Consider the following 19,443-nt stretch of genomic DNA (forward strand, 5'->3'; position numbering starts at 1 on the left):
AAGGAAAGAAAAGTGTTTAAGTTAATTAACCACAATAAATTACTTTATATTCTATTTAAGGATTCATGGTTAAGAAGTTCCCCAAATACAGTGATAAAAATACACAGTTATTACCTGTTACAGGCTCTATTGTGTCCCCCCCCCCCCCCCCCCCCCGCCAAATTCATGTCTTGAAAGTCCCAACTCCCAGTACCTCAGAACGTGACTGGATTTGGAACCAGGGTCTTTAAAGAGGTTAATGAAGGTAAAATGAGATCATAATGAGTGGGCCCTAATCCAATGATTAGTACTGATGAAAAGGAGATATGGACACAGATGTGTACAGAGGAAAACCATGTGAAGATACAGGGAGAAGATGACCATCTACAAGCCAAGTAGAGAGGTCTCAGAAAAAATCCACCCTACAGACGCCTTGGTCTTAGACTTCCAGCCTCCAGAAATGTGAGAAAATAAATTCTGTTGTTTAAGCCACTCAGTCTGTGGTACTTTGTTACGGCAGCCCTTGCAAACTAATACATTTCCAATAAATATGGAAAGCTAATTCAACTAATAAGGCAGTCTCACTTTTTCAGTCTTTTTTTGTATCAAATAAAAACCTGGGTTCTGATCATTTTCTGTGGGGTTTTTTTGTTTGTTTTTTTTTTTATCCAGTGGTGGGAGGGGAGGGGGGGAAGAGATGGTACTCATCAATAGGACACTTAATTGGAATAATTTCAAATTCCAAGATAAAAAGCACTTGTTCAAGCTACTCACTGGGCTCTCGGAAGGGGGCAGAGAAGAAAAGCAACCAGATCTCTGTAATGTCCTAAAGCCTCACTTTTAAGTTTCCGTTTGAGAAAATGACTACTTAGTCCTCCAACTCTTGTTGGTGCTCAATTCCTATCCCCCCCACTCCTTTTCTTTTCCTTCCTTCCTTTTCCTTCCTTGTTGTAAAGCTGGAAAACATCAACACGATTTTTGATCTAGCTTTCAGCTCATTTGGAGGTGATCTAGTAATTTATGAACATTCCACATATAATCTAGCTCACCATTATTTGTCTCTAAATTGAATGTACTCCAGAAAAATGGGCGCCAAGGCCGCCAGGTGTTATTATCTTCATAAGGCATTTGTGTATTTTCTCAATTAGAAAGATACTACAAACTGACATGAAAAGGTCTTTTAATTGTCACACTCTAAACTAGCAGTCCTAAGTAAGGCACAAAAGGATAACTGGGGGGTAAAAGCGTTTAAACGTATCAACTCACAGCATTGGTGGTTTTTTTAGATCGGCTCTTGGGTTTTTCCTTCTCGCTTTCTACAATGTACTCTTTCTTCTCAATGGGTTCTTGCTTGACGATGCTTTTCATTTCTCTCTCTGTAAGAGGTAGTCTGAGTTAGCTCTTCTGGTACTACGCTTTACTCACCTTGCTCTCTCCCTATCCCAAGCACTCACAGGACACAAACACAATTTTGCTCCTCCTTTTCACTGTAGCAACAGCACCCAGTGTTGCCATGTTCAAGGGCTAAGTACTCATTACTTCATGATAAAATGCAAACTCTCACAACATTTAAATGTGGGTACTTCTGCAGATGTTGCTCAGTTTGGGAGCTTTTAAGACAGGAGCTGAAGATGTGGTCTTCTTAACGACATGTTACTGAGACATAACATATATTGATGAAAGCAGGTTCCTTGTGATCTTAACTATAAGAGACTAACAATTCACCATTGGCCTCTCTTCCACAATATAGATTATCCCTTCATAAACTATGATACATACTACCCCAACTTCCTGGTTCCAAAGACTGAGAATCTTGGCTAAAACACTAGCTATCAATTAGTGAACTATCCTCTGGTAGGTGCTGTGCTAAATGCTTTCCATGAATTATTTAACCCTTTGCAGCAAATCCATTTCAAGGACAAGAAAACAGATATTAAAAGAAGTCAAAAAATACTGAAGGTCATACAACTAGTTAGTGGTTAAGCCAGGATTCAGATTCAGACCTATATTTTTAAAAATCCATCTACTTTCCACTACATTGTGCTGCCTTTCCAATAACTTACCAATCACTAAGAACAACCAATTTTAATAACGTCTTCATTTGTATGTGCCTGCCTATACAGGGTTTGAGCCCTCTCTTACAGCTTTTTGGTCCTAAACTTACTTCTCATCGACTAACATCTAGCAATGGCCACCCAAGCAATTATCAACTAAAATTCAGATTTAGAAAGCACATCAGCTTGCCATGCCTGAAATAAACTTATCAGATATCCAGTCAAAGGCAATTATGCTTCTCATTAATCACTTCTTTTCAATGAATGCAATGTAACCAAATTTCAAAGTAGCAATTAGTGACAGTAGAGAAACTGAATCGTATTTCTAATATGCATATACATACATATATATATATATATACACACATATACACACACCCACATATATATATGTATATATGTATACATATATGTTTACTTCTACTAGTCACTAACTACAAGAACAGGGACATTAACCTACTTTAAGATTTTATTTCAAGGCCCAACCCACTGATTAGTATTTAATAGTTGCTGCAGTGTTTCCTTAATTAACAAATGAATGATATTTGTACTTATTTACTTTTTACTTTTTTCCTACTCATGGATAAACTTTCTTACCAGTTTCACATTTTGGAGTTGGACAACCCATTCGTCGTCTCAGGTTATGAGTTCTGGCTTCTGCTGTCTCTTCTGGTTCTATTTTAATATTCATGGCCTTTAAAAAAAAAGTGTCACATATATAAGTATTTCCCTTAAAAAAAAAAAAGGAATTTTCTAAAATCCAACTGAAATCTCAAGGTGACTATAATCTTATAAATTGTTTATATTAGTAGACCTTCAAAACATGCTTCTCTCTCACCACAAAGGAGAGATCCACCCTTAAAATTACTATTATCTAAGGAATGGACCAAAATCTTTGGGATTACAAGAGTATCTCCACTCAGGTAGGCCAAAAAAAAAAAAAAAAAAAAATAGGGAAAAGTCAAAGATCAGGGAATAAATGAGGGAAAATGTCACTACCAGAATTGGGAACAGCTCTAATTTTCGTCCTAGAAGCTTCCCAGTTCTCACCAACCCACCTCATGCTTTATTCAGTCATCACTAAACCCAACCACTCACAGTTATATAATATCCTAATTTCATTAGCCTAGAAGGGTCTGCTAGCTTCTTCCAAAGTCTGCCCATTATTTACAGAAAACTCAGCTTCCATAATAATTTGTTATTAATTCTTCTATTAAACTGTTATTACAAACTACTACTCTTCTAACATCACTAAATTGCTAAAGATTCCCCACCCCCATCATTGAGGGTAAATAAGCCAGTCTCAATTTCCAATGTTTCTTAAAGTGGTAATACTTAATAATGAAGCAAAACAACTTTAGCAAGGGTTTGTGGAACTACACTTGATCATTTTTGCCTGTGTTCATTTCTAGGTATTCACGATGTCCACTGCAGACAAAATTTTTCCCAGGGTGATATCATCACCCTATGTGTCTCTCATCCAGGCAGACCTAGGTATCCAGAGCAGTAGGGCATGTCTTACACATTTAAAGGCCAAGGTGTGCTCAAACAAGAATTTTTAGACTAATGAACTTTAAGAGCATGCTTATAGACTTCAAATAACCATTATTTTCCTATTCTGAGGCAGTCTTAATTCAGAAAAATAGAGCCCCAAATTTTTTCCTTATCTCTAACTTACCTAAGCTAAAAATAATTGCCTTATTTATATCCCTTTCCTCAGAAAACAAAACTGCTCTTTTTTAATCTTGACCAATAATTATTAATAACCAGAGGCTGTTTTAGACACCAATCAATGCAATGAGGCTTAGTCAGCTCTAAGATGTTGCTAATACATTAATCACTGATTGCCAACACTTACATGTCCATCAAGCCAGGCAAGAACACCCCTTCACATGTGTGTATGGAAACAAAGTAACTGGGAAAATAATCTTCTCTTTCCCAGGGGAAACCTCTCAGAGCAGAAAAACCTTGATGCAAACTATCTTTCTCATCAGTTCTCTCCTCCTGATCTTCCTTATGTTCTACTTTCATTTCATCTTATATATTCAATGCCCCCACTCCCATGCTGCCTAATTAGTTTCTGTCTTAGCATAAATATCTGCTATTCCTTTTCAGGAACTCAGGACAGCAGCTTTCAATATCCTCTATCCTCTCTGATCAAAACAAAACAAAACGATAGTTCCCAGCTTTCTATCTCCTAACCTCAATCCCCAATAAACACCGTCTAATTTCAAAACAGGCAAACCAAATACCATCACAATGAATGCCTGTCCTTCCTCAGTTAATTAAGCAGCTGTCTGTCCAGGCAGCATAAACCTAGAAAGAGTTCTCTTTACCCTTTTGACAGTTTCCCCAAGTGTAAAAGCTAGAATACACACAGCATCCTTCTATGAAGTGAACAAGGTTCATAACTACGAACAGTACACACGTGACAGGAATCCAGCATAAGTCAGGCATTAGTGCCAGGGCTCAAGAATTCTGATCAACTGAATGAGGCTCTCACCTCCGCTCTCATGCGTTTTGCTCGTCGGGCTGGGGGGCATGTTTCTGAGGGCTGCACAGACTGCCTCTGGGGAATATCATGAGGTTTGTACTCCTTGTCCTTTGTGTCTGTGCTCAGGTTTGGCTTCTGCAGACACTAGAAATAAAACACAATTGTATTAATGAATTTCCTCTCCGTTTTTAATCTTAAGAATTTCAATGTATTTTGCAAGGTACATTTTACGATTATTTACACAGAAACATAAAAGGTCTCCAACTTTTAAAATCCAAATAAACACAAGTCTGCAGTTACCAATCATACACACACACATATAAAAGCTTAAACAATTTTTTAGCAGGTGAATGGTGTTCCTTCAATTCACTTAACTGTTCATGCCATCAGGTTACACCAGGCCACAGTAGGCTCAAGGCCCTCCCAATGAGCCACTTGCAATTAATTAAAGGCTCAAACTGTTAGAAAGGCCCCTTATAGGGGCGCCTGGGTGGCTCAGTCAGTTAGTTAAGTGTCTGACTTGGGCTCAGGTCATGATCTCATGGTTCGTGGGTTTGAGCCCCACATCAGGCTCTGTGCTGACAGCCCATAGCCTGGAGCCTGCTTCAGATTCTGTGTCTCCCTCTCTTTCTCTCTCTGCCCTTCCCCTGCTCATGCTCTCTCTCAAAAATAAACATCAAAAACAAATTTTTTTTAATTAAAAAAAAAAAAAAGGCCCCTTTTAAGCTCCAAAAATGACCTTCCTTATTGAGAATATTTGATTTTTTACAGTGTTTAGAGTAATAAAATATGGAATCCAATAGGTTTTCTAAATTTTAAAATTCTGCAGTTTCAAACATAACTAGCAATGTTCTGTGATCAAAAGATATCATCTGAATTGAGAAAACGGGTAATTTGACTAAACCGTTCTCCCTGATTAGTGCTTTCATTTACTTCAACATATTCCTACAAGGTCTAACTCACAAGGCAAAGGTTAATAAGTAGCCCACGGCAATAACTTTGGTTCTGATCAGACAAGAGTCTCCTGCTTTGATTATTTTTTAGTTTGATTCTAAGCTTGCTGATAGAGGGTATTTAAACGCAGGCACAACAAAACAGAGTAACATCAAAATATTACCACTGAATCTAATATGAATTTCAAGTAACTAACACTTCTTCATAATAGGGCCCATAATTATCATAAGAAACATTTATAAAAGCAGGTTCCCAATTGTAACTACTTAGGGTATAATGTATCATCTATGTTGGGATAAGATACAGTGAAATAATAATCTTCTAGAACTCCTGCTCTATGGGTACCATTACTACCATATAGTCTCACAACTGGTACAGAAAGAATCCAGAGAAGAGGGGTGGAAACAATAGCAACCAAAACAGAGTAAGAAAACCTATGTCTAACATCTACGAAATATGATGCACTAGAAAATAATACTGATACAGATTACTTGATACTCTTAAACAAGTAATAAATCTACCACTGGTACAACCACCTAAGTATTTTAAGTATTCTGTTCATTCTAATTAAATTCATACATTGATTTCATCTGGAAATATTAACTAAATTAGTATAGAATACCACCCTCCATTCTGTAACAAGTCCTCAAATTGAGCATTTAGAGTATATTTAAAATTTTTTTTTAATGTTTATTTATTTCTGAGAGAGATAGAGTGGGGGGAGGGGCAGGGGGAGGAAGGGCAGAGAGAGATGGAGACACAGAATCCAAAGCAGGCTCCAGGCTCTGAGCTGTCAGCACAGAGCCCGACGCGGGGCTCGAACTTACAAGCTCTAAGATCATGACCTGAGCTGAACTTGGACACTTAACCAACTGAGCCAACCAGGTGCCCCAAGAGTATATTTAATGAAAACATGCAGATGGGAACAAAACCTGCCTATCATCTAAATTAAACTCTTTTAGGGGCACCTGGGTGGCTCAGTCCATTAAGTATCCAACTTCGGTTCAGGTTTGTGAGTTGAAGCCCCACACTGGGCTCTCTGCTATCAGTGCAAAGCCTGCTACAGATCCTTTGTCTTCCTTCTCTCTCTCCCCCTCCCCCACTCACTCTCAAAATAAACATTAAAAACAAATAAATTAGCCTCATTTATATTTTTATATACACTTTTTAAAAAATATATTTATTTAAGTAATCTCTACACCCAACATGGGGCTTGAACTCATGTCCCCAAGATCAAAAGTAACATGCTTTTATGACTGAACCAGCGAGTATGTATGATCGTGCAGATATGAACTGAACTGAATCAAGAAAATTTTATTAAGTGGATGGTCAGAAATTTAGAACTCCTAGGGGCACCTGGGTGGCTTGGTGAGTTAAGCATCTGACTCTTGATATTGGCTCAGGTTGGGACCTTGTGGTCGTGGGATCCAGCCCCAATGTCAGGCTCCCCACTGAACATGGAGCCTGCTTGGGAGTCTCTCTCTCCCCTCCCCCACCCCCACCCTTCCCCCTTTGTGTGCATGTGCTTTCTCTCAAAATAAATAAAACAGTTTTTTAAAAATTCAGAGATTATATATGTGGTCCCTATCTCCCACACTAAGTCTAAAACGGTTCCATAAACTATGGTCTGCTTCATTCCGTAAGAACTTTAGAGATCCAAGGTAAAATCAAGCTCAGAAACTTTTCAGAATATATGTGAAAAGCTTTATTATTTTGTTCCAAACCACAATTCCAAACACACACCTGATATGTTTGCTTTGTATCTAATGCGAATATATGCAGACTAATTTTAACTATTATTTGATAAACTGGGATTTAGAGGTAACTGTTACCACGGCATGAGGACACCATCCTACAGAGACAGAGCAAAATGTTGAGACAGCTAGAAAATACAGGAATACAATAGTGAGGCTTATGTCCCACTATACCAGGACATCACTGCTCAACATTTCTCAAATTTCCCAAAACTTACTCTAGGCTTCAGTTCACCCTTTTGAAACAATTCCTTCACTGGGCATCTTTTTTTTTCCTTAATATTAAGACTTTATTTTTTTAGAGAAGTTTTAGGTTTATAGCATAATCAAGATGTGAAGGTAGAGATTAACTGTATATGCCCCACCGTCACACATGCACAGCCTCCCCTGCTGTCACCATCCTCTACCAGAGTAGTAGTATATTTGTTACAACTCATGAACAGACACATCATTATCACCCATAGTCCGTAGGTGACATTAGGATTCACTTGTGGTACTGTACATTCTATGGGTTTAGACAAACCTATAATGACATGTATAGTATTTTCATTGCCCTGACAATCCTTTGTACTGTGAATATTTTTCCCTCCCTCTCACCCCCAAACCTCAGGCAACCACTGATGTTTTTAGTGTTTCCATAGATTCGCCTTTTCCAGAATACCATACGTGCCTTTTCCAGAATACCATACGGTTTGGAATCTTACATTATATGTAAGTATATGTATGTAGCCTTATCATGTTGGTTTCTTTCACTTAGTGATGTTCCTCTCCTTGTCTTATCATGGCTTGAGATCACATTTCTTTTTAATGCTCAATAGAACTCCATTCTCTGGATATAACACAGTTCATTTATCCATTCACCTCCTGAAGGACAGGTTGGCTGCATCCAAGTCTTGGCAATTATGAATAATAAAGATGCTAAAAACATCCATGTGCAGGTTTTGTGTGGACATAAGTTTGCAACTCTTTTGTGTAAATACCAGGGAACATGACTGCTGGATCATACGATAAGAGAGTATGTTTGGTTTTCTAAGAAACGGCCAAAGTGTCTTGTCTTCCAAAGTAGCCGTGCCATTTTGCACTTCCAGCAGCAATGAATGAAAACTTCTGTTATCCTCACCAGCATTTGTGCTGTCAGTGTTCTGTCTTTCACCATTCTAATAGGTGTGTGGTGGTATCTCATTGCTTTTGACTCTTTTTAAAAATATACATATTCCAGGGCACCTGGGTGGCTCAGTCGGTTAAGTATACGACTTCAGCTCAGGTCATGATTTCACAATCTGTGAGTTTGAGCCCTGCATCAGGCTCTGTGCTGACAGCTCAGAGTCTGGAGCGTGTTTCAGATTCTGTGTCTCGCTCTCTCTCTGCCCCGCCTCCCACCTTGCACTCTTGTCTCTCTCTCTCTCTCTCTCTCTCTCTCAAAAATAAATAAACATTAAAAATATTAAATATATACATATACGTATTCCAATTATTCTTTCCTCCAAGAATTATTTCCAAAAATCAGAAATGGGCCAAAAATTAGGTACAAAAAATGGCCATCATAGTATAATAAATACATATACTGGAACCAACCTAAACATTCAACAACAGGAGGAAATCAAGATCTGGATATAAAAACGAACACCAACACGCCTAAGTGGCTCAGCCAGTTGAGTGTCCAACTCTTGATTTTGGCTCAGGTCATATTCCCAGGGTTGTGGGATCGAGCCTTGCGTCAGGCTCCATGCTCAGCATGGAACCTGCCTGGCATATTCTCTCTCTCATTTTCTCTCTCTCTCTCTCTCTCTCTCTCGCTCTCAGCCCCTCTCCCTCGCTCGTGCTCTCTCTCTAAACAACAACAAAGAAAGAAACACACACACACACACACAAATGGAATGCTACTAGATCTTCAAAAATATTCAATGACATGGCAAATGCTCACGATATGCTAAACAGAGAAAAGGTAGAATATAATACTGTATATGAAGAATACAATCCCAGTTTGGGTATATATGCATAAAAACATCCTTGAAACGAAAACAGGTGAGAGGATCAGGCGGTTTTATTGTCAACACATTTTCCTTTGTTTTTAAGCCTTCTGCAATGAATACCTATCAGTGCCTCGAACATACCTGGTACACAGCAGGCCGCTCAATAAGTATTTATCTGTGTTGTAGATTAATGTTTATAAAAGGTATCTTTAAATACCTATTCCTCTCAGACTACGATTGAGTAAATGCTTATGTGTTTTTCTTTTTTTTTAAATTTTTTTCTAACGTTTATTTATTTTTGAGACAGAGAGAGACAGAGCATGAACGGGGAAGGGTCAGAAAGAGGAAGACACAGAATCTGAAACAGGCTCCAGGCTCTGAGCTGTCAGCACAGAGCCTGACGCGCAGAGCCTGACGCAGGGCTCAAACCCACGGACCATGAGATCATGGCCTGAGCCAAAGTCGGCCGCTCAACCGACTGAGCCACCCAGGCGTCCCAATTTATGTGTTTTTCAATTATGAAACTATACTGCCTCTCCAAGTGTGAGGAGATGTTTTTAAAATGTTGCAACCCATAAAGCAAGTAGATGCTCTCTTTTCTCTTACTCACTGTGAATTCCATACTCAAACAGAAAGGTTAATAAAGAGAAAAATCTATTGTAGCCAACTATATGTACCAACTATATGTAAATCAAATCTCTATAAAACAGAGGCATAAACGTTCCACATAAAATGTTCTAAATTTCATCCCTGAGTTCATTAAACATTCACACATGTATATTTAAGAGCAGTGACAACTTTCTGAATATCAGACTGGTCGTGTTCTTCCAGGCTAAAAAGAAAGCTCCCCTGGAATCAAGAAGGAAGAAAGGGAACAAAAATGCAATGTTACAAAAATCTAAAGGATTTGAGCATTACAGATGGTATGTCTACAATATCAAGACGCAATTTTGATTAGTAGTTTACCCTCTGAAAGTATGTCATTATCTTTCTACTTCTCTATAGCACAGTAACAATTCTTAAAATTATAGAGCTTACTGCTCTTGCCTTAGAATAACTCAAAGGGTATCAACCGATAATGACTCTTCTTTCTACCACAGTCTTGAAGTAAGTTCTTATAATACTGTTTTACTTTAATTACAACAAAAGTTCTTATCTGAATAATTTGACAAATACCATCTTTATACCATCTTTATAAGAAAACAAACATGGCTACACAGGAACTGTTAGAAGAGGGATCCATTAGCAACTCAGTATTATTAAATCCCCTACCTTTTACCCCTATCAGCATTCTATCTGAAAATCTCCTTGGAGCTCTCAGCTGGCAAGACAACAGATAAGCAACTTCTTTCACAGGTCGTATTTTCACATGACAACTAGTAATATGCACTACCACAGTACGTGAGTGCAAAAGCATGAGCCATAACACGATAATAATGTACTTGTCGTAAGGAAGACACAGCCTTAGTGAAATAAAACACAGACTTTGGCTTCTGACAGAAGCAAAAGGATATTTCCTCTACAACCTTGTTCATTACAAAAGCAAACTTCTAAGTATGGCTGCTCACAAAACACAACAGCAGAAACATTGGAGGAAAAATTCACAAAACAAAGTCTTCTCAACAATGTCTTCCACAAAGAATTAAGGCCTATTCATTCACTGTAAAAGATAACATACCAATAAGCAGTGAAATAAAATAGGTTAAGATCGGACTCACTCTCAAACTGTCTCCTGACAGGAACAAGTTGTAGGGGTTGAGGATTCGCTCATAGTGCCCTCTGATATGGGAGCCCACAGCTTTGCCAGGAGCAAATCCCATCTTGGTGGCAATTTTGGTCCATTTTCTATCCTTGCAAACAACTGCAAATCCACCTTCTTCTGCAACTAACTGTTAAATAAAACAGCAAAGAAATTAGAAACACATACATAGAAATCACTTCTAATTCCCTTGTACCTAGGTATGACTCTGAGAACAACATGTTCTTGGCTGCAGTAATTTTTTTTTTTTTTTTTTTTTTTACTTTTTTTTTCTTAACTTACATCCAAGTTAGTTAGCATATAGTGTAACAATGATTTCAGGAGTAGATTCCTTAATGCCCCTTATCCATTCAGCTCATCTCCCCTCCCACGGCTGCGGTAATTTTTAAAAATACATTTTCCGAGGCACGTGGGTGGCTTGGTTGAGCATCTGACTCTTGATTTTGGCTCAGGTCATGATCTCACCATTCATGAGATAGAGCCCTACATCAGATTCTATGCTGACAGTGGGGAGCCTGCCTGGGAGTCTTGCTCTCTCCCTCTCTCTGCCCCTCCCTTGTTCGTGCTGTGTGTGTGTCTCTCTCTCTCTCAAAATAAATTAACATTAAAAAAAAATACATTTTCCAAGCCAAACAAAAATATATATGTATTATTAATTTCAAGCTAGAAAATTAAAATATACCCATAAACATGTTGTACCCCCAAAAACTACTTCTCAGTTCGCCAAAGCAGTCAAGATTTTCCAGGAGGAAGAACTACATCAACAATTAAATCTCTAATAAAGAACGAATCCTGGTACTTGGTTTAACTCTGTGACCCTTAAAACTCTCCATAAACTAAGGAGGAGGAAAAGATGACACCATTTGTTTGACAAGAATATATGGGGCGCCTGGGTGGCTCAGTCGGTTGAGCGTCCGACTTCGGCTCAGGTCACGATCTCACGGTCCGTGAGTTCAAGCCCCGCGTCAGGCTCTGGGCTGATGGCCCAGAGCCTGGAGCCTGCTTCCGATTCTGTGTCTCCCTCTCTCTCTGCCCTCCCCCGTTCATGCTCTGTCTCTCTCTGTCTCAAAAATAAATAAATGTTAAAAAAAAAAATTTTTTTTAAAAGAATATAGGCTTTACACTGAATGAACCTGAAGTTAAAGCACTGAATTACGACCCAACCTTTAGAGTTTGGTCAATTTTCTTCCTGAGCGTCAGTTGTTTTAACTCCAATAAAACAGAAAGGAGATCTTACGGAACTAATAAAGGTTTAAAATGACACACACAGGGGCGCCTGGGTGGCTCAGTAGGTTAAGCGTCCGACTTCGGCTCAGGTCATGATCTCACGGCCCATGGGTTCAAGCCCCGCGTCAGGCTCTGTGCTGACAGCTCAGAGCCTGGAGCCTGTTTCAGATTCTGTGTCTCCCTCTTTCTCTGACCCTCCCCTGTTCATACTCTCTCTCTGTCTCAAAAATAAATAAATGTTAAAAAAAAATTTTTTTAAATAAAAATAAATTAAAAAATAAAATGACACACACAAAAATGGTGACAAAAAATATTCTACAAGATAAGGCTTTCAAGGCTTTCAGATGTGACACGTAGAGCCCAATCAATCACTAAAGTGAATGGAGAATTTCATTTTACATATTTCAAACAAAAAGTTTCTTTTTAAAGTGAAGAAGATCAAATTTATGCTGGCATAAAAGATACTAAATGAGGGAGATGGCCATTAGCCTCTTACCTTATTGAGCTGAAACAAGTCCAAGATCTTCCTTTCCACATGTGGAATTTTCAGAGTGCTTCCCTGTAACTCCCAGTACTTTGCAATCTGGTCCAAGAAATTCAGTTTTACTCGAGTTTGAGCCTAAATGACACAGAAGTGAATTTTAATCTTACCCAGCTTATTTTAAGACTCCTATGTGTGTGGTATTTTCACTCTTAGAATATTTAAGTGAAATATCACTTCTGAATTCAACAGAGAAACGGCCAAAAAATACACAAAAGAAAGCTGGTTAAATAATTATACATGAACTCAACAAAAATTTAATTCAGCCCCTACCATGTGTCAGGCAGAGTTAAAAACTCAGTAAGCCTTTCCTTAAGTAGGCACTCTGAAAAGTACTTCATTTAAGGAATTCTATAAGCACAATTTTATTATTGATTAAAATTATATCACAAGCTTCTATATGTCCCTCTTAGTCTTTTTACAACTGGGGTATTTTAAAGGTCTGTTCTTTCCAAGTACAAATTTTCTTATTTTCTCAAACACAAATCTAAAAACAGAATTACAACAGTGATTTCATACCAATTTTAACAAGTCCTGATACAATAAAGGACAGCCAGGGAAAATTTCTTAAATGTTATTCCTTTAACAGATTATTATTATTGTCTATAAAGTCATTAAAAACTTTTTTTGTCCAAAAAAATTCTGTTCATTTTTCTTTCCCCTTCTTGAAAATTAAGTGGAAGTCAGTCAATTTTAGGAGTTTTACCTTGCTCAAGAACAAAACTGAAATGAATGTTCACATGTTCCACAGTCTAAGACTTCAAAGTTAGTACTCATTTCCTATCCTTCAAGATCAACTTGAAAATACAGACACAAAATACAGAAATTCTGGGATTCCACAAAATCCATTTGTGTTCCATTTATGTTAAAAATGTTTGGTTTTTTTTTATAGAAAAACAAAACATGATTCAATACGAAAATCAGGTTAGCAAAACATTAATAAAAACACTACCTCCAGGTTATCAATACCCAAGCCTTATTCACCCTGCACTTTAGAGTTTCAGTAGCCTAGAGACTGAAGAAAAATCACCTCTTCTCTTGAAAATTCCCAGTATTCCTCAACCCCCCCCCCTCAGGAAATTAAAGTGTGTTATTAAATCTAAGTGAAGATGTGTATTTGGAAGAAAATTACAGCTGGAGATTCTTTTCCATTAGATGGTTCTCAAAGTACATTCCTTTCAAAACCTAAATTATTGTGGATGTCACCTAAATTTAGAAGTATTTAAATGAATTAATAGGCCAACAATGATTGACAAAAATTAGTGTTTTTAATGAAATCTAGCATAAAAAAAATTTAAAAAAAAAAAGGGGCGCCTGGGTGGCTCAGTCAGTTAAGCATCGGGCTTTGGCTCAGGTCATGATCTCACGGTTTGTGAGTTTGAGCCCCACGTCAGGCTCTATGCTGACAGCTCAGAGCCTGGAACCTGCTTCAGATTCTGTGTTTGCCTCTCTCTCTCTCTCTCTCTCTCTCTCTCTCTCTGCCCCTCCCCCACTCACTCTCTCTCTCTCTCTCTCTCTCTCTCTGTCAAAAATAAACATTAAAATAAAAATTTTTTTGAATGAAATCTGGTTGGCTGCAAATGTCCTTAATGTCATTTGTTTTACCATGATTGTCCAATTATTGGTCAAATTTTAGCTTCACTAAAACCACTAGATTTGTGACTGATTCCTCCAAGAAAACCCCTCTGAAATACAGGCAACCAGAACAGTAGTTAAGACAATACCTCCAATTCATTCAGCCTCTGGATACGTGGGGTAAAATGAAGTTTGTCAACATCACATGCAAATGGTGGCTGCCAATCCTAGGGGAGAAGCAAAGGCTTTTATCAGAAGAATTTATAATTCTGACATTCAAGAAATCATGTTAAAACCCCAGTTAAGTAAAACACAAGTTACCTCCTACCAGTAAAATAAAACAGAACATGGGTAGTACTTTCTCAATCTTCTTTGCACCAGAACAGCAGAATATGTATGACTACCCTTCCCCATACAAATGATACATCCTGCATGCACCCCTCCTCACACCCTTCCAAATAAATGTCACTGAACGTCAAGCTGTTGAAAAATCACTGACTTTTGGGGCGCCTGGGTGGCTCAGTCGGTTAAGCGCCCGACTTCGGCTCAGGTCACGATCTCGCGGTCCGTGAGTTCGAGCCCCGCGTCAGGCTCTGGGCAGATGGCTCAGAGCCTGGAGCCTGTTTCCAATTCTGTGTCTCCCTCTCTCTCTGCCCCTCCCCCGTTCATGCTCTGTCTCTCTCTGTCTCAAAAATAAATAAACGTTAAAAAAAAAAAAATTTAAAAAAAAAAAGAAAAATCACTGACTTTTAAGTTTATTATTTATTTTGTAAGTAATCTCTACACCCAACATAAGCCTCAAACTCACACTCCCAAGATCAAGAGTCACATGCTCCTCATATTGAGCCAGCCAGGAGCCCTGAAACATCACTGACTTTAATTTAAAGAGATTTGGATTCCTCTATTCCACAGAAGTTATCCTTTTACAAAATAGCTATATTAATATTAAATCATCTATAAACTATATTTTTATATATGTAACCTAGTTACTTTTACTTTTATTATAAAATTAAGAGTAAGTTCTTGGACATGGGATGGCAGAGACTGCCATCCAAAGCTCATGTTAAGGATGATTCTTTAAAACATCAACTGCTACAGATTCTTAGAAGAATTGTTATCATGCAGAAATAATCAGACAATAAGGAAAGTATGTATGGTATCAATAACTAGACAAAACTGGAAACTTAAATTTCCACAATAAGAGAATGGTTAAAGGAATAAAAATTATGCTGTGTTAATGGGTACAGAGTTTCAGTGTGCAATAATGAAAAGGTTTTGGAGATGGATTTTTGATGATGGTTGTATAGCACTGTGAATGTACTTAACATCACACTAAATTGTACCTGTAAAATAATTACAATGGTAAATTCAGTATTATGTTTATTTTAATATTTTAACACATTAAAAAAGCAAAAAGACAAAAAACTTATGCTGTGGTATAGTTCTGTTTATTGACATTGAAAGATGTTCTTTACGTATGTTAAGAAGGAAAAGAGGGACGCCTGGGTGGCTCAGTCGGTTGAGCGTCCGACTTCGGTTCAGATCATGATCTCACAGCTCGTGAGTTCGAGCCCCATGTCAGGCTCTGTGCTGACAGCTCAGAGCCTGGAGCCTACTTCAGATTCTGTGTCTCCCTCTCTCTCTGCCCTAACCCACTCGCATTCTCTCCCTGTCTCTCTCAAAAATAAAAATGAGAACATTAAAAAAAAAGAAGAAGGAAAAGAGAGGCTATGCAACAGAAAAATGAAACCTGGAAAAATATACAGCAAAAATAGGATTTTTATAGGTGATTTTCTTTTGCTTCCTTAGCCATTTGGAATACAATCTGAAATATATTTCATACATTAAATAACACCTATTAAATAATAAATAAGTTACTTCAGGGGCACCTGGCTGGCTTAGTCAGTACAGCATGCAACTCTAGATCTCAGGGTCTTGAGTTCAAGCCCCACATTGGGCATGGAGCCAACCTAAAAATAATAAATGAATCAAACAAACAAGTAAATAAATTCAGGTTTAGAGAACAAGTCAGTACAAGGAAGCTCACAGTCTTTTATTCAATTTCATATCCAGACGTTTGTTCTAAGAAAATAATTCACCCACAGTCAACAAAAAACATGCATGAAATTAACTACAGTATTATGTTAAGAAGATATGATTGGTATTATAACAACACTGAATACTGCACAGCATTTGAAGTTCTAGATTTACAGGGGGCACCTAGGTGGCTCAGTTGATTGAGTGTCCGACTTCAGCTCAGGGCCTGATCTCACAGTTTGTGAGTTCAAGCCCCACATCAGCTCCCTGCTGTCATCATGGATCCTCTGTCCACCTCTATTTGCCCCTCCCCCACTCATGTACGCTCTCTCCCCAAAATAAATAAAACATTAAATAAATGAATAAACTAATTAATTAAATTCTAGATTTGCAAAAAACTCATACCAGCATATAAGAAAACACAGAAAAATGGGCAAATTGTGTTAACAGCAAGAAAAAATGGCCAACTGTAAAAAGACTGGTGTCCAACTTTACACAAAATTCAAGAAATACACAAGATTCTCTCGTTTTTACCTACCAGGTTAGCAAAGACTTAATACACACACCACCAGTATTAGCAACATGTGAGGTAATGAGGACCTTGACGATTAGTATGTTTTTTGGAGATCAGTAAGAAAGCATCATATTTTTAAAGGCCTACTGAGCCAGCAGTTCCTCAAGTGAGAATTTAGTCTCCAAATATTTGTTGCCATTCACAACACCAAGATACAGGCACAAGGAAATTCACCACAGAATTGTTTTAACTTAAAACCTTAATATTATGTCCAAAGAAGACATCCAGATCGCAAGTGACACATGAAAAAAATGCTCAACATTACTTAGCATCAGGGAAATACGAATCAAAATCACAATGAGATACCACCTCACCCACCCCTGTCAGAATGGCCAACGTTAACAACTCAGGCAACAACAGATGGTGGTGAGGATGCAGAGAAAGGGGATCTCTTTTGCACTCCTGGTGGGAATGCAAACTGGTGCAGCCACTCTGGAAAACAGTATGGAGGTTCCTCAAAAAATCAAAAATAGGACTACCCTATGACCCAGCAATTGCACTACTATTTATCCAAGGAATAGAGGTGTGCTGTTTCGAAGGGACACATGCACCTCAATGTTTATAGCAGCACTATCAACAATAGCCAAAGTATGGAAAGGTGGAAAGAGCCCAAGTGTCCATCGATGGATGAACGGATAAAGAAGATGTGGTGTGTGTGTGTGTGTGTGTGTGTGTGTGTGTGTATGTACATATATATATATATATATATATATATATATATATATATATAATGGAGTATTACTCGGCAATCAGAAAGAGTGAAATCTTGCTGTTTGCAACCATGTGGATGGAACTAGAGGGTACTACGCTAAGCAAAATTAGTCAGAGAAAGACAAATATCATGACTTCATGAGGACTTTAAGAGACAAAACAGATGAACATAAGGAAAGGGAAGCAAAAATCATATAAAAACAGGGAGAGGGACAAAAACATAAGAGACTCTTAAGTATGGAGAACAAACACTGGAGAGGTTGTGGGAGAGGGGATGGGCTAAATGGGTAAGGGGTATTAATTATAGAATGTACTCCTGAAATCATTGTTGCACTATATGCCAACTAACATGTATGTAAAGTTTAAAAAATAAATTAAAAAAATTTTTTTAAACCTTCATATTGGGGCATCTGGTGGGGTATGCCTGGGTGGCTCTGTTGGTTAAGCTCCAACTTCAGCTCAGGTCATGATCTACATGGTTCGAGAGGTTGAGCCCCACGTCGGACTCTGTGCTGACAGCTCAGAGCCGGGAGCCTGCTTCAGATTCCATGTCTCCATCTCTCTCTGCCCCTACCCCACTCGCATTCTGTCTCTTTCTCAAAAATAAACATTAAAAAAAATTTTTTTTTAAATATTAGGGCATCTGGCTAGCTCAATCAGTGGAGTATGTGGCTTTTGATCTCAGGTTGTAAATTCAAGCCCCACATCGGGTGTAGACATTACTTATTTAAAAAAAAAAAAGACCTTCAGAAACCTATCAATGAAGAACAAAGTAAATAAATTTGACACACCTGTAAGTAGCAATAAAATACTCTGCAGCTGTAATAAGGAAAAAAAGATCTAGATGTTCTAAATATAGAAAGATAGCCAAGACTGGATGAGTGAAAAAAACTAAAACATGTAAAATTGTGCCAATAGTATTACATATATGTAAACTTTAAAGATTATCAGATTAGAAGGGGGGCAAGAGGTTACTGTTATTTCAAATCTATATTGTTAGAACTTATTACTATTGGTTGCTTTTATTTATTTGCTTTCAATTTTTTTTTTTAATTCTAATTAGTTGATTGCTTTTAGTTTAAAAGTAAAACAGGGGTGCCTGGATGGTTTAATCAGTTAAGCATCTGACTCTTGATTTCAGCTCAGGTCATGATCTCACAGTTCGTGAGTTCAAGCTCCACTTCAGCTCTGGGTTGACAGTGTGGAGCCTGCTTGGGATTCTCTCTCTCTCCCTCGCTCTCTGCCCCTCCCCCACTCACTCAAGCACACCCACTCTTTCTCACTCTCTCTCTCTCAAATATAAACATTTTTTTAAAAAATAAAACAAGGTTTGAGGTGCCTGGCTGGCTCAGTCCATGGGGCCTGCGACTCTTGATCTTCAGGTCATTAATTCAGGCCCCATGTTGGATGTAGAGCTTACTTTAAAAAAAAAAAAAAAAAGTAAAACAAGGTTTTGTTTTAGTGATAGGGAGACTTCAATAAAAATACCCACCAGCAATGCCTGATAAAGTATTATGTTAAAAAGACTGTATTTTACCAGAATTTTTTTAAAAGGGGAAAAAAAGCAGACTACAACTGATAAAATGCTATTTACTACCATCCCAGAAAAAACCAAAGAAAAAAGAAAAATTGGCAGCACTGTTTTAAACTTATTCCAGACAAGGCCTTCAAGTATTTAATGCTGTCCCACTGCCTCTTCCACAAAGACTATGGCTAATGTTTAAATGTCAGTTGTCAGTTAAAGAAATGCTATTCTTTGTTAATAAAGTTAAAAAATACTACTCCATCCTGGGGCACCTGGGTGGCTCAGT

The 19,443-nt window shown here is 37.9% G+C and overlaps 1 protein-coding gene across 2 annotated transcripts in view; it reads right to left on the reverse strand.

Annotated features, from left to right (window-relative positions):
* The window catches only part of KDM5B (lysine demethylase 5B), an 81,174-nt gene that overhangs the window by 38,387 nt on the left and 23,344 nt on the right, over positions 1–19,443 (reverse strand). For both annotated transcript variants that reach the window (XM_078440783.2, XM_060644109.3), the window contains exons 2-7: positions 14,460–14,537; positions 12,691–12,813; positions 10,927–11,097; positions 4,537–4,671; positions 2,631–2,727; positions 1,246–1,355 (exon numbers count right to left, since the gene is read on the reverse strand). In XM_078440783.2, coding sequence (XP_078296909.1) covers positions 1,246–1,355; positions 2,631–2,727; positions 4,537–4,671; positions 10,927–11,097; positions 12,691–12,813; positions 14,460–14,537 — 714 coding nt within the window. The remainder of the gene's footprint in view (positions 1–1,245; positions 1,356–2,630; positions 2,728–4,536; positions 4,672–10,926; positions 11,098–12,690; positions 12,814–14,459; positions 14,538–19,443) is intronic.

This window comes from Panthera onca, chromosome F1, assembly GCF_046562875.1.
Source record: "Panthera onca isolate mPanOnc1 chromosome F1, mPanOnc1 haplotype 2, whole genome shotgun sequence".
In the NCBI taxonomy this organism is placed as follows: domain Eukaryota; kingdom Metazoa; phylum Chordata; class Mammalia; order Carnivora; family Felidae; genus Panthera; species Panthera onca.